The sequence below is a fragment of the Microcaecilia unicolor genome, chromosome 6 (assembly GCF_901765095.1).
Source record: "Microcaecilia unicolor chromosome 6, aMicUni1.1, whole genome shotgun sequence".
Classification (NCBI taxonomy): domain Eukaryota; kingdom Metazoa; phylum Chordata; class Amphibia; order Gymnophiona; family Siphonopidae; genus Microcaecilia; species Microcaecilia unicolor.
The window spans coordinates 201,833,630-201,857,683 of record NC_044036.1 but is presented as its reverse complement, the minus strand read 5'-3'; the positions used below and the strand labels follow the sequence as shown (position 1 = coordinate 201,857,683).

The following is a 24,054-nucleotide window of genomic DNA, read 5'->3' as shown; positions in this document are numbered from 1 at the left end:
AGGCTTCCCCCCCACCCCCACCCCCACAGACAAATGGACCATCAATACACAGAGGCAGATATCAAAGCAGAAACATAAATGCTCTACAGAGGAATGAAAAACAAAAAAAAAATATCTGGGAAGCAGAGATGCAAATTCAGACTCTAAGTCATCTAATCTTAGTAACATTACCACTTACAGAAGTCAAACTAAGTGCAATACAGAGTTATGCGCTCTGACCTAATGAGAACAACTACTATTATGAATACACTGATGCAGTACCCAGGTATTTCTTCAGTCAGTAATGTCACACGCATAAAAGATCTATAACTGTCAATCAATATATCAGCAACAAAATGTACACACAAGCTCAAAAGGGGAGATATGTTCTTATGAGTTAATACAGCATAAGAATCACTACAAAGCAGGAAAATCAATCCTACCTCTGATCTACCACACCTGAGGGAACTAGTCTCATGAAAAAACATGTTTTAACTCCTAAAGCAGTGTAGGATCACTTGCTCAAATGAGCAATAATACGAGGGGCCTGATACACAATGGTAGCCGTAAAACTTACTGAGTCACAAACAGCTGCCAATAGATAAAGGGGATCACATGCAAATGAGATGAACCAATCCCCCTTTGTGCATTGGTCGCTGTTTAAATTTAACAGCTTGAACAAAAAACCTTGGTGGTCCAGTGGACCGCCTCCAGACCCTCATTCCCCTTTCAAAATTCCATTTGTAGCTGCCTGCTTGTACTTCATTGTCTCACACAGCTCCAGAGCAGCCGTAAAATTTGCTCATTAGAGATAGGCACTCTGGAGCAGTGCATCTCCAGAATTCTCATTAGAATACCAATAAGCTCATTGCAATACATTTGCATGGGGTTCTCAGCAGCTGCTAAACAAAAGTTCCCAGCACTGTAAGCTTTGTGCATCTGCCCCCAGGGCTACAAGACAGATGCATGCTTGTGGCTTCAGTCCACATCCCTGTGTACTTGAGAACCCTTTTTCTGCGCAAAGTCTCTGAGGATTTATTTAATTTATTTATTAAGATTTTGCTCACACCTTTTTCAGTAGTAGCTCAAGGTGAGTTACATTCAGGTACTCTGGATATTTCTCTGTCCCAGGAGGGCTCACAATCTAAGTTTGTACCTAAGGCAATGGAGGGTTAAGTGACTTGCCCAAGATCACAAGGAGCAGCAGCGGGATTTGAACCAGCCACCTCTGGATTGCAAGACCAGTGCTCTAACCACTAGGCCACTCCTCCTACATTGATCCTTAATATCTGCCAACAGACCTGATTTTCAAAAGTAACAAATTAAGTAAATGTTATCTTAAAATATGCAGGCAAACACAGCTGAGAGAATGGATTTTAAGCTGAGCTCTGAACTTTAGCATTCGCTACAAAGTGAAACAGGCTAAGAACTCCAGAGGGGGGCAATGCAGAAAAAGGCTCCGCGACCCTTCTGTTTCCTATGCACATCTTGAATCAACCTATTACTCAGCCTTTTCTGCATTGCTCCTTCTGAGCTCATACCCCTTTGAAAGCATATCTGCGGTTATGCACCACAGTGAGCCCAGTACTCCAGGTGACCAGCACCCACTCTCTCCCAACCAGATGCTGCAATGAGGACTGCTTGGTGTCTTCTGATGTCATTCAGACCAGTATTCCCACCAACAAGGGTTGCTCCTGCTGCTTTGAACAACTCTGAAGTAATAGAGCATATGGAGCTGAATTTCTCTTGCCTGTACTCCAAGTGACCAAAACCTACTCCCCCACTAATGAATATTCTTGGTGAGTATCCTATAAATTATACTTCTATTTGTGGCCCTTGCTAAGAAAGCCTTGTTTAGAATGCCTGTTTCAGCTTTTTCAAGGATAGGTTCAACAAACGTGAGAAGAGGCAAGGACACAAACCACAGCTTCCTCTCACTTAACTATAACTTGAATATTGAACAGCTGTATTCTAAGAATGGACACCTCAAATATACAAGTATATTACTACTTACTACTGTTAAACAATTAGTGAATGCTACAAAGAATACACAGCCAATGTACAGGCACAGGCAAGTAAGTCCCTACTCTGTGTATCTTAGACTTTCAAGACAGACAAAGAAGAATTTACATTAAAATAAAGTCTGACTGAAGAGAACAGGGTTCAAGCCACAAAAGCACATTTACTATATGGAAGACATACCTCTAGTCTGAATATGTAAAGGTTTCACAGCAAAAACCTAATGATTTGAAAATGGTAAAAAATGTATTTTGCAGATGTAAAGTTTAATACAGAAACTAAAAGTTTTCCCACTGCAAAGTATTCCAGGAGAGGCAATAACTGAAGCACTCCTCTTACCTTCTGTGGCTTTGAATCTTTCCTGATCATATCGATTGTAGGCAGCTGGAATAGGTTGCTTGGTTCGGAGAGCTGGATCCTGAAACAGATTTTACACAGTTGAGCAGAGTCTAGCATTTTTGACAATAAACAAAGATAATCATGAATTTGTGTCTTGCTCTTGTCTTCAGCCCTGCCAATATAAAACTTAAATCAGGACTGCATAAGTCCTTTTGCAACTGCTAGTGAGGGATTAAATATAACCAGTGTGAGCTGGATGATGATGCGTGAGCAGTGGAATTTAAGAGCCAGCTATTGCTTGGAAAACCATTTACTGACAGTCACTCTTCTCAGAATTTGCTCCTCAGTGACTATCACATACACATGTTCATGTGTAGCCATTCTCACATTACAATGGAATTGTAACTCTGGATTTTGATCTTCAGGCAGTCTTGTTAGTTCATTTCAAGATGCTATACCCACCTTTCCACTACAACGTAGGTTACAGTAATGGAATGCAATTAATCATTTCCAATTAACTGTTCATAAGATTTACATACATCCCGGTTTATTAACCAGGTAAATGGCACATTTTGATTATTCTAAAAACTAGATGGGCTGGAAAGGTCAGAAAAGCGAAATCCAGAACCACTGTTGCGATGCATGAGGGGTGTGGAAGTAGGTGGCATACAAGTTAGATTTGGAGACATCACTGCATCTGATGTGTGTAATGAACACCAAGAATACAGTGATATAAGACTCAGAATGACTAAAATAATTGTCATCAGAATTCACAAAAAGAATTGCTTTTATTTATTCTGATCAGCATAACTAGTTTATGCTGTTTCCCTGATTTGGCACTCAGCACAACTAATAATCAAAGCAACACTATCATTTAATTAATTACAGTACCACCAAAATTTATAAACTGATGGCAAGACTTCTACAGACTAAGCATTGGTGAACAGATACCAAACAGTAGGTAACTGACCCTTCAAACAAGCATATAAAAATGCAAAATTCTGGCTGAAAGTACATTATTAACAAACAGTCTAGTTGCAGTCCACACAAACCAGGCACTGTATTTCAACTGTCAAAGCTTTTTCATGGCCTATTTTAAATACTCTTTGAATCAGGCTTATATAAAAATTTACATATCAAACATCATGAATTTTAAACAGCAATGCAAATGAAAGTCATCAATTCATTCTTTTCTTTGATGGCTGCTTTTTACTTTGTTTACAACTAAGCAGCAATCCTAAAACCAAGCTCTACTCTACATCCTTACCGAGTGCTGTGTACACCAAAGCTATCAACATCTCACTACTAGGCAGATGCTCAAAACTCCAGCGCTGTACTGAACAATGCTAGAGAGAAATACTGCCAGATCAGTGCTGAAGAACTCCTTCCTAATGCTCAACGCTAATGAGATGCTAATATAGGCACCCTCATAGCGTTGAGCATTAGGGAGCTGTTTGGGAGTTAGGGGTATGGTACCAGGCACATGCACTCAAGAGTTGTGCATTAAGCACAGCACTTCAGGGCATGCCCAGAACAACAGAGGGGAAGGAAGGAAGGAGGAGGAGGTGGTGACAGGAAGGAGGAGGAGGTGGTGACAGGAAGGAGGAGGAGGAGGTGGGGACGGTTAGTGCAGCTTCTCCTACGTTTGGTTCTGGAGACAGAAAACTTTCTTCCCCCATACATGGCTGTTTTGCTTCTTGTATACCGGTAACTGAGTGCAGTCTGCATGCACCTTGGAATCACCGTCTTTTGGACTTCTCTGGTAAGTGGCAATCACACACAACCCTAATAACTGCTCCGAGCTGGTGTTAGGTTCAGAGTGCTCTTCTTTGAGCATGGAAGCAAATCGCAAATGACGTAATTTAAATATGATTAGCATATCATTTGCAATATCCTTGGTGTGCTCATTGCTCCCTGTGCTAGGGCCCTCTGAACATACAGCGCTAGCAAATGCGGGTGCTAGTCCAGCACTATTGGCCTCTAGCGCCACATTTGCTTTTGAGCATCTGGGAATAGGTTCTTTAAAAAACAGTATTTTTCATTTCAAGACCCAGGGAGTCAGTGGCGGGCCCCTCACTCTTCCCTCATTATATCCATCGCCCCCAAACCCCACTTCTCCAAATAATGAAGGTGGTGCCAGCAGAAAGAACAGCTGTTCTGTTTCTATCTGTGCAACACAGCTCTCTTAACTCTGAGCCATGTGCTGCTCAAACTATTGTACTGTTCTCTGTCTTATGAGAACAATGCAATAGTTTGCTGGAAGAACACAACAGTTGTTCCAGAAGTGGTACTGCCAACTAGGCACTAACTAAAATCGGGGTTCTGGCTTTCGACTGAAACAGATTCAGCAGCTGAAATTTGCCACTTGGCTTTGGCCAAAACCAAAAGCACCTCCTCTTCCTCCCAGCAGAAAGCAGGTCCTACCACCACCCACCATCCACCCCTACCCCACCCCCCATCCTCCAGTCACCTGAAGGCTACTTTTAAATGTCCTGTGATCTAGTGGTGAAGCCCCCTCCCCCCGGCACTAGGCCTAACTTAAAACTCCTGGTGTTCTAGTGGCCTCTTCCAAGCAAGAGCAATATCCAATCACCCTTGACACCACCAGTTCCTCGGCCAATATGACTACTGAGATTACCGAGAAAGGTCCCAGCAGCCATTTTGGGATTGCAACCAGCACAAGCAGAAGTCTACTTATGCAGATTCAATCCCCAAATGGACACGAGGGCCTCCTGCAGCAGTCTCATAAGGCTGTTGCAAAAAGTCCCGGCAGTCATACTGGCTGAAGAACTGGCAGTGGCTGGGGTGACCGGGGATCGCACTCGCCTAGCAGAGGCCACTAGACCAGCAAGAGTTTAAAAAGGTAGAACCAGTTGAAGGGGGATGCATTTTCCAGTTAAAAACTAAAAACAAAAAAACCCCACAAAATTATGAAGTTCCTTATGTTTCTTAGCGGGACATTGAAAATGTGAGAATGAGATGCTTAAGTTGCCTGTAAATGTCTGTTTGCATTCAGCAATTGTGTATTATAAGTTCTGCTCCATGAGCTTTCTGTTATGTTTTAACGGATAATAAAGCCTTCATGAAATAAAAAATTAAAAAAAAAAAAAAAAAAAAGGTAGAACCAGACAGGACACTGCCACTAGACCACCAGGGCATTTAAAAGTAGGCCAAGGGAGAACAGAGGGGCTGTGGCTGGCCTGGAAGGTGGTTGGACGGCATTGGACGAGTGGGAAAAGGGAGGTGGGGAGTTTCAAATTTCAGCCAAAAATACATGTATAACTGAACTGTACTATGTTGTGCTTGATGTGCTATGTATTCGACTTTGTGTATTACTTATTAATAAAGACTTCATGAAAAAAAAAAAAAAACACTGGCATTTTAGGCCAAAATCTGAACCTGGATTTTGGGTTTGTTTCAGTGCAGAATCCAAAATTCGGTCAGCCTCTACTGACAACAAACTTCTAAGGAAAATATAATGGGGATAGCTACCTTGAAAGGAATGCGGGTTGAAACATGATAGCAAAAGGCTGTTTGGAATGGTGGGTGGGGATCAAGACTGGCTGTAACAGGATGAAATGGTAGAAGAGTATATAAGAACACAAGAGGAGCCATACTGGGTCAGACCAATGGTCCATCTAGCCCAGTATCCTCTTTCCAACAGTGGCCAAGCCAAGTCACAAGTACCTGGCAGAAACTCAAATTGTGGCAACATTCCATGATACAAATCTCAGGGCAAGCAGTTGCTTCCCCATGTCTGTCTCAATAGCAGACTATGGACATTTCCTCCAGGAACTTGTTCAAACCTTTTTTTAAACCCAGATATGCTAACTGTTGTTACCACATCATTCGGCAAAGAGAGTTCCAGAGCTTAACTATTCGTTGAGTTAAAAAATATTTCCTCCTTTTTGTTTGTATTTCCATGTAACTTCCTTGAGTGTCTCCTAGTCTTTGTACTTTCGGAACAAGTAAAAAAATCAATTTACTTCTACTCCACTCAGGATTTTGTAGACCTTAGTCACATCTCCCCTCATCCATCTCTTTTCCAAGCTGAAGAGCCCTAATCTTTTTAGCCTTTCCTCATATGAGAGGAGTTCCATCCCCTTTATCATTCTGGTCGCTCTTTGAACCTTTTCTAATTCTGCTATATCTTTCTTTGAGATATGTCGACCAGAACTAAACGCAATACTCAAGGTGTGGTCGCACCATGGAGTGATACAGAGTACTTTCAGTCTTATTCACAATCCCTTTACTCATAGCATCCTGTTTGCTTTTTTTGGCCGCCACCACAAACTGAGCAGAAGATTTCAAAGTAATACTACAACGATATCTAGAGCTTTTTCTTGAGTGCTAATCCCCAAGGTGGACCCTAGCATCAGGTAACTATGATTTGGATTATACTTTCCAAAGTTCATCATCTTGCATTTGTCCACATTAAATTTCATCTGCCATTTGGATGCACACTCTTCCAATTTCCTAAGGTTCTTCCTGCAATATTTCACAGTCTGCACATACAACCTTGAATAGTTTGTGTCATCTGCAAATTTAATCTGCTCATTTTTATATGTTAAATAGCACCAGTTCCAGTACCTGCAGCACTCCACTGTTTACCCTACTATATTGAAAGAAATGGCCATTTAACTCGAACCTCTGTTTTCTGTCCAATAACCAATTCCACCAGAACCTTGTGTCCCATCCCATGACTAACTTTCTCAGGAGTCTCTCATGAGGAACTTTATCAAAAGCTTTCTGAAGAACTAGATACATTACATCAACCGGCTCACCTTTATCCACATTTATTCACCCCTTCAAAGAAATGAAGCAAATTGGCGAGGCAAGACTTCCCTTGGCAGAACCCATGCCGACTCTTGTCCCATTAAACTATGTTTGTCTACGTGTTCCGTAATTGTATAAGTTTCCATTACTTTGCCTGGCACAGACGTCAGGCTTACCGGTCTGTAAGTTCCCGGATCAGCCTGGAACCCTTTATAAAGATAGACGTCACACTGGCCACCCTCCAATCTTCAAGTACTATGGACAACTTTAAAGGCAGGTTACATATTAGTAACAGCAGATCAGCAACTTCTTGCTTGAGTTCTTTGAGTACCCTTGGATGTATGCCATCTGGTCCAGGTGATTTACTACTATTTAATTTGTCAATTTGGCTCAGTACACCTTGCTGGTTCACCAAGATTTCTTTCAGTTCCTCTGCATCATCACTCCTGAAAACCATTTCCAGTACAGGCAGATCTCTTACATCTTCTTCCATAAAGACCGAAGCAAATAATTCATTCAGTCTCTCCACTATGGTCTTGTCCTCCCTGAGCATCCCTTTTGCTCCTTCATGATCTAACAGTCCCACAGATTCCCTTGCAGGCTTTCTGCTTCTGAAGTAGTTTGGAAACTGTATGCAGATTAGAGGAACTGGAAAGCAAGCATGCTGGGGGTGGGGGGGGGGGGGGGAAAGAATCTTAAAGAAAGCATGGGAGAATCTGTTTTCATTACACTAATCACTAAAATGTCCTAGTAGCCAGCCAAGTCAACTGCATCATTAAATAGATATCCCCGTCCCACCCCTCCAAAAAAAAATCCAGCTGCATCACTGAAATGGGACTCCTCCCTTGCCCAGTGGCTCTCACATGGAGGTTTCTTTCCCAACTCAATTTAAATAGTGGCAATCACAGTTCCAGGGTTTAAAAACAGCTGCTGAACAAAAGTTCTCCCTAACACTGCCATTCTCTGTAAAGCATCATTTCAGTGCAGTTGATCTACATATGACGACAGGCAAGCTTTAACAGTGAAGCATAGGATATGACAGCAGAAAGACCATAATACTCAATTTCCTTCTGATTGCAATAGACTCCTATTGATTTCCAACTTACACATGACAGCAGGTGAAGATAAAAATAAAGCAGATGAAGACAATAAACTCATAGTATAAGGTATGAAGTGATACTACATATGTATACTTGATCTTGCTTGGTCTTTACCATTTTCAGTGCATAGATCATAGACGTCTGCCCAACACTGGTCTTATTCTCCAACTACTGACGTTGTCATCAAGACCTATTCCAGCCCATCCAAATCTGTCCATCACAATCAGGTCACAGACCACAGAATTCTACCCAACATTGGTTTTGCTTCCCAATTACTGGTGTTGCCATCTAAATCACCACTAAGCAGGTCCGGCTCCATGCCTTCTATACAGGATTCCTTTGTTTATCCCATGCATTTTTGAATTCCATCACTGTTTTCATCTCTACCACCTCCCACAAGAAGACATTCCAGGTATCTACCACCCTCTCCATGAAAAAGTACTTCCTGATGTTATTCTCGAGTTGGCCCTCCTACAACCTCAATTCATGTCCTCTAGTTCTACCACCTTTCCGTCTCTGGAAAAGATTTGTTTGTAAACTAATACCTTACAAATATTTGAATACCTGTACCATATAACCGTTGTCTCTCCTTTACTCCAGAGTATAGACGTTCAAGTCCTCAGGTCTCGCATAACAATTTCCATTGCTTTTCTCTGAACCACTGCAAGTCTTTTTACATCCTTAGCAAGATATGGTCTCCAAAGCCAAACACACTGGTTCAACTGGAGCCTCACCAACAACTTGTACAGGGGCATCAACACCTCCTTTCTTCTGCAGGTTATACCCCTCTCAAGGTATAGATGTTCAAGTCTCACATAACATTTTCATCTCTCTTCTCTGAACCGCTACAAATCTTTTCATGTCCTTAGCCAGATAAGGCCTCCAACACAAACCAAACAACACATCAAGTGGAACATCACCAACGACTTGTACAGGAGCATTAACATTGCCTTTCTTCTGCATGTTATATTCATCTCTATGCTTTCCTTTAACTAACGATCCTGTGATTATTTTAAGATTTTTAAATATATATATTACATACACACAAATTTTAATATATACTATACAACTGTATATTATTCTGTTCATGTTTTTGCTTCTATCACCTGTCCTGGGAGGCTATTTTATTCACCCACTGCCCTCTGAGGAAATGTTTTCTAAATGTTACAGTTAAGTCTATCCCTTTAAGGCTTTTATCATGACTTCCACTGATTTGTGCTTGCTTCTTACCGCATCTCCCCTCTCCTCTGGCAACTCATAGCTAGGTCCTTGTAAAAGAATCTATAGGATGCTGCTCCTTCCCCTTAAGAATATTCCCTCACAGAACTACTTGAAGCCCTATAGTCCTGCCCAAAGAGGAAGTGACACAGGAGGGGTAGAATTAAGGAGGACTGCTGCTAGGAACTATAAAAGGCAGGGCCAGAGTTGGGTTAGAGAGGCCCAGAAGGAAGCAGCAGCGCCCCGCGGCATACGACACCATCACCTATGTGCAAACTACAACTACTACAGTCAGGTAGGCCAAGTCCAACTTGGAACCTTTCAGACTCTATTTTGAACAGAGTACTCTGTAGAGACTGCACTGGTAACTGGAGAGCCATGCCACAGATAAGTATAGTGTGCTGCTGTGCCAAGAGATAGGAATATATGCTGTGGTCCTGCAACAGCAGGCACCCAAAGTCACTGGAACAGGAGAAGAGTGGGAACAGAATCTGGTCTGTAAAAATAGACCAAATATGTCCAACGTAGATATAAAATTTATTAAAGGATGACAACACAGTACCATGGTTCGGCACTGAAAGTGCCTTCTTCAGGAGTCTAAACAAAATAGATAGAAGTATATATAAACATCTAGCGCACACATCAAAAAAGTAGATTAAAAAAATATATACGTATAATATATAATGATACAAGGCTACAGAGTTGAACAATCGGTTAAAATGCATTCACAAAAAGTAATGACAAATGTAAAAATGAGGGAATATATAAAAAAAGATAAAAAGGTTAAAAAAGGAGGCTACAGAATAAAACGAGTTAAAAAGGACAAGCAAATATGCAACGCTGTTTAAAAGGGACCAAAAAAATGTACAAATAATGGTCTTGAAATAAAGCATTAGATATAAAAGCATAAGGTAGAACATGTATATATGTTTAAAAACTTGAGTATGTATGGTAGGTAATATGGGAACTAACCCAAGGACTGTCACATTCAAGGATTTTGCTTTGAGTTTGCCTTTTTCCTCCCTGTAGAAAAAACAGGACCCCTTGCCCAACACCTTCAATAAATATTATTTGCCTTTACCTGCAACCGCTCTGTGGTCTCTCTTACCTGAGCTCCAAGTCCACCCTCACTCAAGATACTGCAAGTTCTTAAGACATAACTCATTGGGTTTTTGGTATAGACTCCACTATGTTGGTAGATCTTCTCTGTAGCACTTCCGATCTATTTATATCCTTCAGAAATACTGTTCCCAGAAGCAAGTATCTCACCAATGATTCATACAGTAGCATTAAAAAGGTGGTGATAATCTACTAATCATTTCCCTTCCTTATACATGTTAGCATTCCTCTGGCTCCTGTTACAGCTTTGTCATACTGTTTCACTAGTAGTAACAGGATACATGATAGACCAGAAACAGAATCAGATCATCACGATCATACCTAACCCTACATTATTCAAATTGCAAAGGACTAAGATACAAAACAACTTACGCATCCAGCTTCTCCTACATAAGCGCACAACTATGGAACGGACTCCCAAATGCTGTGAGAACAATCCGTGACTACTTAAGCTTCAGGAAATCACTCAAAACTCACCTCTTCAAAAAGGCCTATCCCACCGATCCAACATAAATCCCAGCACCCAGCAACACAGCATAACTGATGATCGTACTGGACAATTTATAATCTTTACTTCCTTGGGCCCTTGATGCCTGATCCACACCTACCTCATCTGACCACAGTTATCAACCGAATTGGCAAACGCCCCTACGGTACTATGTAAGCCACACTGAGCAATGCAAATAGTTGGGAAAATGTGGGGTACAAATGTAACAAATAAATAAAATTAATTTGCTGTGTTGCAGAATATAGGGACTTATGTTGGATCCTTGGGGTAGGCCTTTCCGAATAAGCTGGTCTTGAGTGATTTCCTGAAATTAAGATGATTGTGGATTGTCTTCACAGCTTTTGGCAGTGCATTCCACAGTTGTGTACTTATAAAGGAGAAGGTGGATGCATAAGTGGATTTATATTTGAGACCGTTGCAGTTAGGGTAATGGAGGTTTAAGTATGAATGGGATGATCTGGACATATTCCTGGAAGGTAGATTGATTAGGTTTGTCATGTACCCAGAGGCTTCTCCGTAAAGCATTTTGTGGACTAGGGTGCAGATTTTGAAGGTGATACGTTCCTTAATTGGAAGCCAATGCAGTTCCTCTTGAAGGGGTTTAGCACTATCGAATTTGGATTTTCCATAGATTAATCTGGCTGCTATGTTTTGGGCGGTCTGTAGTTTCTTTGTAAGTTGTTCTTTACATCCTGTATATATTCTGTTGCGGTAGTCTAAGTGGCATAATACCATTGATTGTATTAGATTACGAAATACTTCTCTCAGGAAGAAAGGTTTTATCTGTTTAAGTTTCCACAATGAAAAGAACATGTATATTATACATGAAACTTGAATTCCAGCTAATACTCATGACAACTTGCTTTTCAGCCTAACTCATGTTTCTTTTAGTCTGTCCTTGTAGCTCCACAGTCATTTTCAGGTTATCAATGAACATGCGCAACATTTCCAAATACCAACTGTCTAGAGCAGTGGTTCCAAAACCTGTCCTACTACTAAACATTTCTAGAGCGCTACTAGGGTTACGCAGCACTGTACAAATACCAACTGTCTAGAGCAGTGGTTCCCAAACCTATCCCAGGGGAACCCCAGCTAGTCAGGTTTTCTGGATATCCACAATCCACAGTTTGTGTGGAAATATGTAGCAATTCTGTTTTCTCTCACTAGATGGTATATGGGTGTTTTAGGGCCAGGTGTAATATTCAATGCTGCCTTTTCATGGATAAGGTTTCTTCTCCGAGCCCTGGGAGTTAGTGATGTTAAGTATGGTAAGTTTCTCAGTGTGTTTTTCACAAGTGTGCGCATATTGTTTTCCAGTAGAGGAATTATAGATTGGCCTTACTGAGGGCAGTGCTATCAAAGAAGTTTATATGTAATAAAAATTATATAGAGTGAAAAGAAACAATAGAAAAGACAACCCTGCTATGTCCTATAGGATTCTTGGGTTAAAGCAGTCCAACATGTTAGCAGATGAGTCAGACATTAAAAGTTGACTAAAACAAATGTGTTTTTGACAAAAAAAACAAACAAAAAACCTTGAGATGAAGAGAGAAGGAGGCTCTTTGCTTAAAAGTGTAGGGCGTTCCAGAGTGTAGGTCCTACTACATTAAACAATTCCGAATTGTGTGAGATGGTATTACCTGAAGTGAAGGAATATTCAGTAAAAGCTGATGACTGGAGCACAGAGCCCATATGGGGGGGGGGGGGGGTATAAGGCTATAAATATGACAAAAATAGAGTGGTACCTGTACGAAGAACCTGAAACACCAATAACAGCACCTTATATGTTATGCAATCATTTACTGGCAAACAGCGTTCAGCTCGCAGTATATGTCTCCAGTCTTCAAGGGACAAAAGCCAAGCTGATTTTTAATATCCAGAGCAAGTACTCTGCAAATGTAACGGCACACATTTGGTCTGAGATCAATTTGCACATTTTGGTAACCAATAAAGAAAGACGAGTTATGACAGAGGACATCCTCATCTTAATAGAACTCATCAATAATCACAGGCAAGGAAGATAGAACTCTCCAGGCAACTTACCTTAACAAAGTTAAGTGAATTTCTCTAGTGATGTTTCCTAGAAATGATTTATTTTGACCTGAAAACAAAGAGCTTGAGCTAGCTAGCAGTCAGCCAGCTATGCAAAAATCACTGCTATACAGTCAGAAGACCATTCAAAGATATGTTGCATTGTACTATCATCACATCAAAATTTTCCATTTAACTGTTGGCAAATCAAGATCAGATCTATATTTTAGATTACTGTTTCTGCCCTTACCGTTGGTGCTGTAGTTTGTGTTGGTCGTTGTTCAGGGGCACGCCCCTCTTCTCGAGCTTTCACAGACTGAAGAATTGCAAAAATGTTCTTGGAAAAATTCTGGAAAAAGGTAAAAACAAACCTAGAATTAGTTTAGAGACCAATAAAAAGCACTACAGTTTATACATTAACTTTTTTTTTTTCTTTTAATGAGTTTCCTTTCTACAGTTTGCCATCAAAGCTGGAAGACCCGGGGGGGGGGGGGGGAGACACATGAGGTTTTGGAGTTGCAGTTTTAGTGTTGCCATTTCCCCTCCCCCCCCAACTCAAAAAAAGCAGCAAACTCTGGCATTCGTCAGGAGCAGGGCTGCACCTGTCCACTGTAGATGGGGGTCCTGAGCCAAAAAGGAGATATGACCTGCCCCAGGTGGTGCCTATGAGTAAGTACAGTGCTTCAGAAACCCTGCTGTGGGCTGTCTCAGGTTGTGCCTGCGAGGGAGGACATCTCCCTTCTACCCAAGGTCCCCCAACTGCAGCAAGCATGTACAACCCTGCCCCCGACAAATACTGGAGGTCAGTGAGGGAGGGGGAGTGGAGGTGAAGTAGAGAACCTTTTGCCTGTGCTGCATCCAAAATTCCAGCTGCCCAAAATTCACGTACAGCCTTAATGTCTGCACCTTTATCAGCACCAAAAACAGCAATGCTGAGGAGTCCTGCTTTGTGCACAGGATCATGCCATAAGACTAAGCCACTACAACTGGGTTTTCATCTGTTGCTCTATGCAGTACTCATTACACTCTCCCCCGTTGCCTGGACAAAGATTCAAAAGACTGCTAATCTCTCAAGATCCCGCCTCTTTGTACAAACATGACAAATAGTAAAATACATGACCACACAATTTAAAGGAGACTGGTTTTGTGTTTCAGCAAAATCACTCCACAAGCTAGTTTGAGTTACTTACGCTTCTAAAGTGCCTCTATCAGACTATTTTCTCTCCTTCAGACAAGATCTGATCCCCATGTTGTTAAATACTTGCACTAGAAAAATTGCAAGATTAAAAGCCAGAGTGCTCAATCCCTTCAGTTATATTAAACTGATACAAAAAATACTTAGTAAAATTAGGAACACTTCTGAAAGATGATTAGTAGTCAAGGCTGAGCTTCAACTGGCTCTGCTGCTCCCCTTTGGTCTGTGCTATCACTTGTATAGCGCTATAGAAAAAGTCATTCTAAAACTTGTGGTTAAATGCACATTCCTAAGGGTAGATTTATCAGGGTCCCAGATGAAGACAAACTAAAACAGGATGACAAAGCACAGGCTCTATTTACCCAAAGTTAAGAGCCAGATAACAGATGCGAGTTTGTATCACAAAACTAGTTTTTCTGTTATTCAATATGGCTTTTTGCTGCTGTAAAAGGAGTGTCTCCTACCACAGAAATCAAGAGAGCAGGAAAGAATGCAAACATATTTTCGTTTAAAAGAATGAACAGGTGAGGTTATGAATAGAACCAGGAAATGTTTTAACTGAAAGCTGTGGTTATCACCTAAGTCAGAGAGATATGGTGTCTTTTGCAAATGGTCTCTGGCTTCAGAAAATCGGTGTGTATTCCTCTCATCACAGTCCTTTAGGTATACCTCGTCCCATTAGATTTTCAGGATATCCACAACAAATATGCATGAGATAGATTTACATACTAAGGAGGCAGTGCACTCAAATCTCATGCATATTCATTGTGGATATCCTGAAAACCTGATGGAACTAGGTGTGCCTCAAAGACTGGATTGAGAAGCACTTCCTTCGAGTTAAAACACCTGGCTATCACTAGACCAGGGGTTTTCAACACAGTGTCCTCAGGGCACACCCAGCCAGTTGAGGATTTTAGGAATTCAACAGGGATATCCTAAAAATCCCAACTTGCTGGGTGTGCCCTGAGGACTGGGTTGAAAACCTCTACACTAGACCTTTGCATTCTGTATTCAACCGCATCTGTTCCCTGTAACCAGAACCTTGCTCCAATCCATTCTTCTGAATACTATGTGTTGCTCTTCTCCATATATAACTTTGCAGTGTGCTGGCCTACCAAAGAACCTGCTGAAGTGTTAAGTTTTCTAATTGCTTCATCTAATACATCAGCAATCAAGCTGTTCTGACCAGGAAGTCCCCCATCTTGCACAGTTCTTCTGCTTTGCTTGGTTTCCTTATTTACTTGGATTTTGTTGTAAACAGGATGCTGGGCTTGATGGGCATTTGGTCTGTCCCACTATGGCAATACTTATGTATTTTTTCAGAAGTAGCACAAGGCGAGTCACATTCAGGTACACTAGAGGTTGGCTACTTAGTCAAAATATCTGTTTGCTGCTTGACTAATAGCCAAGTAAAAAGCAGCCATTTCCTCTGAGGTGATTTTATCCATCTTGTTATAGAATGTGGATGCTTATAAAATCTAGCTGCCATACAACATATTAGAACAGATAATACTCTAAAGCTTCAAGTATTTTTGAATCCTTTTAAGAACTCAGATACACGTTATATTGACAAGAGATGTTCTGGTATAGAAATAATTGGTCTATAGTTCTTTTAAGAATTTTACAGCCACCTTTACAAATTCTGTACAAGCTAAAGTACAACCGAATTACCTGACAGCATACTATTAAAATACAAAACCCAATCAAACTCATACCCCATCCCTTTACTCATCCTTCTGAAAAACAAAAGCACAAAATACTTTTCTGCAGCCCAGAGACTAAAAAAACACCTTTCAAAGAAATTCATTCCACAACCTTGGGGCCATCCCAAACAACCTAGCCTGAGCACACACTAATCAAATTTTTAAAAAAAAATGTTGACTACACCTAAGAACACAAGTTTGTTAAAAGAACTGGTGACACAGTAACTAAGTGGGAGCTTGATAACAAAATCAAAAGGCCAAAGCATCTTGAATCTGATCCTCCTCTCCCCAGTCTTCCAAGTTAACAGTCTTAAACTGAGGCAATTTCTGGGGGAAGATCACCATAAATAAAACTGACAGTTCAAAGCCCTGAGAGCCTAAGAGAAACTTCATATCTACACAACAGAGCATACCCAAAGCTCTGCTGATTCATTATTTCTAAACAGCAACTCTTTCAGGCCACACAAGACAAGGACTCTTCTTCAGTGAGCTCCTCCTGTTGCATTTTCAGAGTTCAACACACAGTTTAGTTTATTAGCTTTTGAAATATAACTGTTTGGAAAATACTGGCACAGCAGTTTACAATACAAAAAAGTACACAGTAATCAAAGAGGGAGAATAAAAAGTTACAATCCAAAATTCCAAGTTAGAAAGCTCTCTGCCTTCCCCGAAATTAGAAGGGAAGGGTGGGATTAAAAAGCACATTAGGAACTTTACAATTGGCTTTTTTACATTTAGTGTAAACTCTGCATGTGCTATCCTTCTGCAGGCATACAGCAAATAGTGCTCTTTTTTAAACCTGCAAGTGGAAAAATAAAGTCATAACAGGCAGGAATGGCAAATCATAGGCAGTCATGCCTCACTAAAGCTTTCCTAGGCTGCTACTGGTGTCCTCCAAAATCTCTAATGCTTTATTATTTGCTTGAAGACAGAAGAAAAGCAGAGCTAGAAGGGCAAGCTGCCGGGGGGGGGGGGGGGGGGAGAGAGAGAAGTACAGATTTAATGGCACAGCATGTACTTTCAACTTTAGGCAGCTTACTGTCAAAGCAAAGTATAAGACTCGCCTGAAAGTTTAAGACTATTGTGTTCAAGCCAGTCCTCAGTGGTGTTACATACAGCCCTCAGCAACCCTGGTGCAGTCTGCACAAGTCAGGGACAGAGCTAAAAAAAAAATGACCACCACCAACAGACCAAAAATCAGGACAAGTATAGAAAGAGTATGCCCATCTTCTCCCCTCCTCACAGGCAAAGCAGTCCATAACACTGTAGAGGATGTACTAGTGCCCAAAAGAAAATTTTTTCTATAGTAAATCGCTACAGCCCAGTATTGCTAGTGTCAGAGACCGCCCAAGAAGAGGTAAACCAAAGAGTCAATGAAGGACAACGATAGTGTGGACTGTCTTCAGTGAGAGTGGAGGAAGAGATGACAGAAGAATGGATTAGTCAGCTAGACTACTATAATTCTTTATACAAGGGATTTAGGGTATTAGAGTAAAAGACCTTCAACATCTGCAACTTGTCCTGAACACAGCAATTAAATTGAAGAAAGTATGCACATTTTTAAGTGACTCCACACTTAAAAGCAGCACACTGGCTCTCCTCCCACTGCAAAACCCATAAAATACTACTATTAGTCTTTAAAAAAAAAAAAAAAAACGTAATTCTAGTGAACCTGGTTATCTATCATGCTTCCTAATGCCCTACTCTCCAACTAGGACACAGATTATTCCAACAAAACCACCTTGCGGGGTCGCACCTTCAGAGAAATAGTTTATAAAAACTCAGAGATCCATTTTCTCTGTTCAGGGCCCTGAACTCCAGAATATGCTGTATGGGCACATCAGAATGCAATCCTTCCTTAAACATTTCAAGGTTGATCTTAAGAAGTTCCTTTTCACAGATACCTTCCCTTAACCCCAACTCTCTAAGCTACCGCCAGATGCAAATCCCTTGCAATACAGCCTTTATCCTCATGTGCTTTCCATCCCCCACTATCCTATAAAATGTTGTAGCTCCCTCTCCTTCCCTCTCTAGTTCAATCTGTGGGCCCTACAACACCATTTTTAGTCCGCACACCACTCATGGTTTGACTGATGGGCAGGCTAATACATTTTATAGACACATGAAAGCGCCTACTGGTCTGCCAGCGGTCTTAAGGTTAAATACCTCAAAGAGAAAGCCCATATACTTCTAAAGTTGAATGTCTCTAGCACTACTGAGAGTTAATATTCAAGAACCTTTACCAATACAGTGCAATCTGCTTAGGTGCAAGGGTCTGGGACCAAAGAAATGCATATAGTTAACCGAAGCGTGCACTTAACCGTTGTGACCCAAAGAAGCATGACATCTGATAAACATATGTACAGTACTGTTTATTATTATACATAAAGTATACAGTCTCCGTTAACTGATGATAGGCTTACTTGAAGTAATCAGTTATAGCCCTCTGTACAATCTGCGAGTTCCATAGACTACATCTGCCAGACAGTAAAAACTGTCATATCACTGACATCCAGTGGCCTCCAGATAGGCCCGCACGGTGTTGAGACTCTCCAGCGCTCTTGCAAAAGTGACAGGAGGTTGTTGAATTTCGTCAGCATGTGCCTCGCTGCTCATTTCATCCTGTTTCATCATCAGCCATTGTTGCCTGCGTGTAGGTGCATATCTCGACATCAGTGCTGTTGTCAGCTGTTTGTAGATCGTAATCAACAGCTACGTAGCGATGAAACTCCTCTTCAGTAGCACCAGCTGGGATGTCAACCTGTTCATCTGACGCATTTGCAACAGCTGCGCCTGTTTCATCCCACGCCACATCCTTAAAGCTTGCCTGCTTGTAGCAGTTCACAATAGTTGCCTGTGTAACATTATTCCAGGCTTCTTTCTGCATATGTAGGGAATCCAACAGTGATAGATTACGAGCCAGTTCAACAGCACGTTTATCCTTCCCAGTCTGGTCATCCATAATGCTCATCAGACGACGTAGCAGAAGAGCTCAATAATGTTGGCTGAAATTGGCTATTATACACTGATCCATAGGTTGGATCAGAGAGGTAGTGTTTGGTGGCAGGAAGACCACCTTGATGTTAGACAGCCTGATATCATCCCTGTGTGCAGCACAATTATCACAAAGCAGCAAAATCTGACGCTTTTGTGCCCGCATTCTAGTGTCTAACTTCTTTGGCCACTGCTTCCAAATTTCCCCAGTCATCCATGAATTTGCATTAACCTCGTATGACACAGGAAGTCGCTTAACTTTCTTGAAGCAACGGGGCTGTTTGCTCTTTCCAATGACGAGGGGTTCCAACTTCTCACTCCCATCCATATTGCAGCAAAGGAGGATCGTCAGTTGGTCCTTCGACGTTTTACCTCCAGTAGTTTTGGCATGTTTGAATGCAAGTGTTCCATCAGGAATCGCTCGCCAGTAGAGTCCGTTTTCGCCAGCATTGAAAATGTCACAAGTTGCAAACTCGTTCAAGATGGTAGGAAGAACTGAAACAACCCAATTTTCAGCACCAAAGTCAGTGTCTTGTTTCTCACCATGCTGTTTCTTGAATTTTATGCTGTTCCTCTCCTTCCATCTTTCCAACCATCCAACAGTGGCTTTGAATTCAGTTAGTCCAAGACTTTCAGCTAGCTGGTTAGCTTTCTTCATAAGCAGTGGACCACTAACAGGAAACTGTCTGCTCCTGACTCGAGAAAACCACCGAAGAGCATCTTCTACCTCCTCAGCTTTTCCTGCCCGTTTTCATTTCCATTGTGGATTTGTATTGTTTTGCCAGTCTTCCAGAGGTATTTCTGCTTCAAGATATGTGAAATTTGACTGGGATTGACACCATATTCTTTAGCAATAGATACTTGACTTTGTTTTATAATTTAAGAACTTCTATTCATTCAGCCAGGGTTAAAGTCTTACAGTTCCGCCGCAGCGACGACCCCAGTGTATGCTCTAACAACATTCTTTCACTTATTCTGCCTGTGGCAGATAAAGGGGTGGTAAATTTGAAATTTCGTTGGTTGTCACGCGCCAATCGGCTTCCATATTCCGTGCGCACGCTTATGCGGAGTCTTTCCTGCAGAGGAGCGGTCTTGAACCATGCATATAAGCGAATCTTGCACTTATCAGTGGTGTGCTAAACCGAAGTTTGTCCCCATAGAAATTGATGGTGCCAAAAACGGGACCAAAATACAGCATGCAGTTAAACAGAGCATGCTCTTATCCGACATGCACTGTACATTTTTTAAAATGCCGTGATCACAAAGAGTTGAAGTTAACTGTATTCCTTCATCTGTTCCAAGGAAAGTAAACACCTTGAGCCATCAAGAACACACTATTAAGCATTAAAATGAGAAAAAAAAAAAAAAAAGGAAATTCTGCTTCCTGTACCTGACAACACAGAAACCTGTCTGCACCTTCCTATGACAACACAAAACAGAAATCTTGCACGAACATCTGTGTATAGGGGATAAAAAGCAGAAAATTCTTCTCACGAAAGAGATGTAAATCATCCCAAAGAGGAGACCTTGCAGTCTAAGAAAATAAGGAAATAAACTTACAGAATTATAGTAAAATAAGTTTCATTCTTCAGTTCAAATAAATAGAAGCAGGGAGACCCTGTTCTTAACAAAAGAGAAGCCATGGTCCCTTCCCTTACTGTAATTACCAGGGCACTTCTAGAACATGGAGCAATTCTGCCACCTACAGACCAAAATCAAAACTACAAGCTCCAAATTACGTGTCCTTCAGGAGCAACACAGCCTGAATCATGGTATAGATCCCAGAGTACCGAGGTGGGGGGGGTGAGAAGTTGCAGAGATTATGTTAGTAAAACATAATTTATCTTTAAAATCAAGCATGGGCGGCCCATGTAATGCCAGTTTTTAAAAAGCGTTCCACAGGTGATCTGGAAAATTACAGACCAGTGAGCCCGACTTCAGAGCCGGGCAAAATGGGACTATTATAAAGAACAAAATTACAGAGTATATATATGTAGAGATGAGAGATAGATGTAGATATTTATTTATTACTTGGCTGTTTCAACAAGCGTATGGCAGTTCTGAATGACTGAGTTGGCAAGCAGCTTGCTTTGTTCTTTCATGACCCTTCTCTTTGTTATCTTTTCTCTTAATTTTTGTCTTAATGTACTTGTTCCTTTACTTTTGAAAAATGGGAGTTCTTTTCCTCTCTTTTTATAGCCTGTACACCACTTAGTTCTGTTTGTCAGAGCGGTTTAGCAAATTTTTAATAAATTATAATCTATAAACTATCAGGCAGATGATCAAAAGCCCCGCACTGTTCCAAACAGCGCTCTAAAATAGCGCTGGAACAACGTGGGGCGCTATTAGACCTATGATCAAAGATAATGCATGCAAATTTAAGTAGCGCAATTATCTCTGATCATGGGGTAGAAGTGCGGGCGAATTGTGCCTGAGCATGCACTCAGCACAACCCTCCCACACTTGTTTGACAGGTTTGGGTTGTCAAAAGCCCAAACCCTGTCAAACACAGAAGCTGGAGGTCCATGGTACCACCAGGCCCTGACTACCCCTGCCCCGAGCAACGGGGGCTGGAGGTCCAGTGGACTTCCAGTCCCCCCACCCCCCGACGACCCCCCCCTCAGGTTCAGGGAGGGCTGGAGATCCAGTGGGTCTCCAGCCCCCCCCCCCAAACCCCCAGAAAATGGTCCCTGGGCCACCAGCCAAACACCCCCCTCCCAGCGAGCGACAGGGGGGCTGGAGGTCCGACGGACCTTCAGCCCAACCACAAATCCACCCCCCCCCCCTCAGCGTTGTCTGCCAAATCCCTGGTGGTCCAGCATGAAAAAGAACCCCCTCACTGCCCCCCTACCTTAGTTGGAGAAGGGAGGTAGCCTGCGCCTCCCTCCTCTTCCTTGGATTGATGCTGGCGCCCAGTCCCTCCCAGTGCATCCTGGGATGCGCTGGGCGGGGCTACAGACCATATAAGGGAGCAATGTAAACTTGAAAATTCATAAATTAAAAAAATAAAAATAAAAATTTATTCAACCCCGGTGCAAAGTGATCCTTTTCAACATACAGCCTACCATGGCCAAACAGGGAAGGCATACAGTAGATTTGTCTCCGATCAGGGCTGAAGTAGGGCATCAATCACAATGCTTTCCAACAGCTGAAGAACTTAGGCACTTAGGCATGTCTTTTCGTTGTCATCAAGTCCAGAAGTGGGAAGCCCACTGGTCCTCTACCAGATGAAAACCCTGGCTAGATATTTCTCATTCTCACGGGTCCAAAGAGTGACTTAAGACAATGTTAAGAGTGTACCTCCACATTCCAGGACCCAGAAATATGAGCTGCCAAACAGATTTTTCTCTGCTCAATTCATCAAGGAGACTGCATCCACCGCCATCAGATGGCTACAGGTCCCACCTTGCTTGTTGATATAAGCTATCATCTCATTGTCAGAAAAAAACTCAGCTGGGGCCTCCGCCAGAAAGGAAGCAAAGTCGCGTAAGGCATTCCACACTTCCCCGAGCGCCAAGCGATTTAACAACCACTGAAATGCCTGCTCCATCCAGATGCCCTGTACCAGATGGAACTTGTAATGAGCTCCCCGACCCAGCTTAATTGTGTCCGCTGTCACCACCTCCCATTGTGTTATCAGAAAGGGAGCTCCAACAGTCAAATTCCTGGGCGACAACCATCACTGCATACGTCTGGCAACCAGCATCCAGAGAACATGAAGGTTGTACTTCTGTGACACCAGAAACAAGCAGCTGAAAAGCGACTCCTGTCTAATAGTCTCATACGAGACCTTGCCCATGACAACTTCCATTGCCACTGTCATTGACCCCACAACCTGGATGTAGTCCCAGACCCCGGGCCTATCTTGACTGAAGACTAATCTGTTGAACCAGCTGACCTCTTGCATTCTATGAGGTAGATCCTCTCTTTCTATGTCAAACAGAACACCAAGATATTCCAGCATCCGCAACGGAGTTAGTCTGCTTTTGTCAAAATTGATCGCACAACCCAACAACAGCATAAGACAGATACTTTGTCCATCACCACCACGCTGTCCGAACAGGATGAGCCAGTCGTCGACATATGGGTGAACTCAGATTCCCTCGCTCTGAAAGAAGGCCACCACCACTACCATAACCTTGGTAAACGTTCTTGGTGCTGTGGCAAGACTGAAGGGCAAAGCTGTAAACTGGAAGGGAAAGCCCAGCACCGCAAAATGTAGAAACTTCTGATGTGGCAAACATATGGGTATATGCAAGTACACCTCCTTGAGATAGCGGTGAGAAATTCTCTCCCTTGAACCAATGCTATGACTGCTTTTAGTTTTTCCATGCGAAAGCAGAACACTCTGAGGCAGCAGTTTAGACCTTTGAGATCTAAGGCCAGACGAAAGGTACTGTTATCTCCCCGGTCCCTTGTCCCGTAAGAGGGGAAGACACTTCAGCCCTCGGATATAAACGCCTTGGCTGGAATAAGAGACTCAGATAAAGGAGGAACCAAGTAAAATCTTTATTGGTATTTCTCTAAGCCAATACAACATAATTGTTCTCTCTGGAGCAGGTTGACACCGGGGATAATGCAGTAGATAGGTTATCTGCCTTGTTCCTGTTTGGCTTGGGAAATTTGAACAATGGTCCAGAGCGCCAGCAATCTACGGTGGTCTGGACCTCGACTGCCTTGGTTTCTTACTGGGAGACTAAGAGAGGAGCAACCAGGAGGGAGAACTCCAACTTGTAATCTTCTTTATGAATATCCATAACCCACTAGTCTGACATGATTTTGGCTAACTCCTGCCGAAACTCCTGAAGATGTCCTTCCACCGGAAGAACAGAATGGACCAGCTTCACATTATTGCTAAGCTTGGGAAGCATTGGGTGCTCTAGCTGACTGAGAGGAGGACTTCCAGTCCACACAAAAAGATTAGCATGCCTGAAAGCGGGACTTCTAACCATATTGTGGTGACCAGGTCAGTAATATCTACTGTCTGAAAATGAGATCAAGGGACCCCTGAAGATGGACAACCAGAGATTTTCGGCTTATCCTCCGGCAACCACTGTGGCTTAGTTTCACCCA

General features: G+C 42.1%; 1 protein-coding gene across 1 annotated transcript in view; it reads right to left on the bottom strand.

Annotated features, from left to right (window-relative positions):
* CDC73 (cell division cycle 73) overlaps window positions 1-24,054 on the bottom strand; it is a 476,174-nt gene that overhangs the window by 393,517 nt on the left and 58,603 nt on the right. The window contains exons 8-9 of the mRNA XM_030205684.1: window positions 13,340-13,438; window positions 2,338-2,416 (exon numbers count right to left, since the gene is read on the bottom strand). Of these exons, the coding sequence (XP_030061544.1) occupies window positions 2,338-2,416; window positions 13,340-13,438 (178 nt within the window). The remainder of the gene's footprint in view (window positions 1-2,337; window positions 2,417-13,339; window positions 13,439-24,054) is intronic.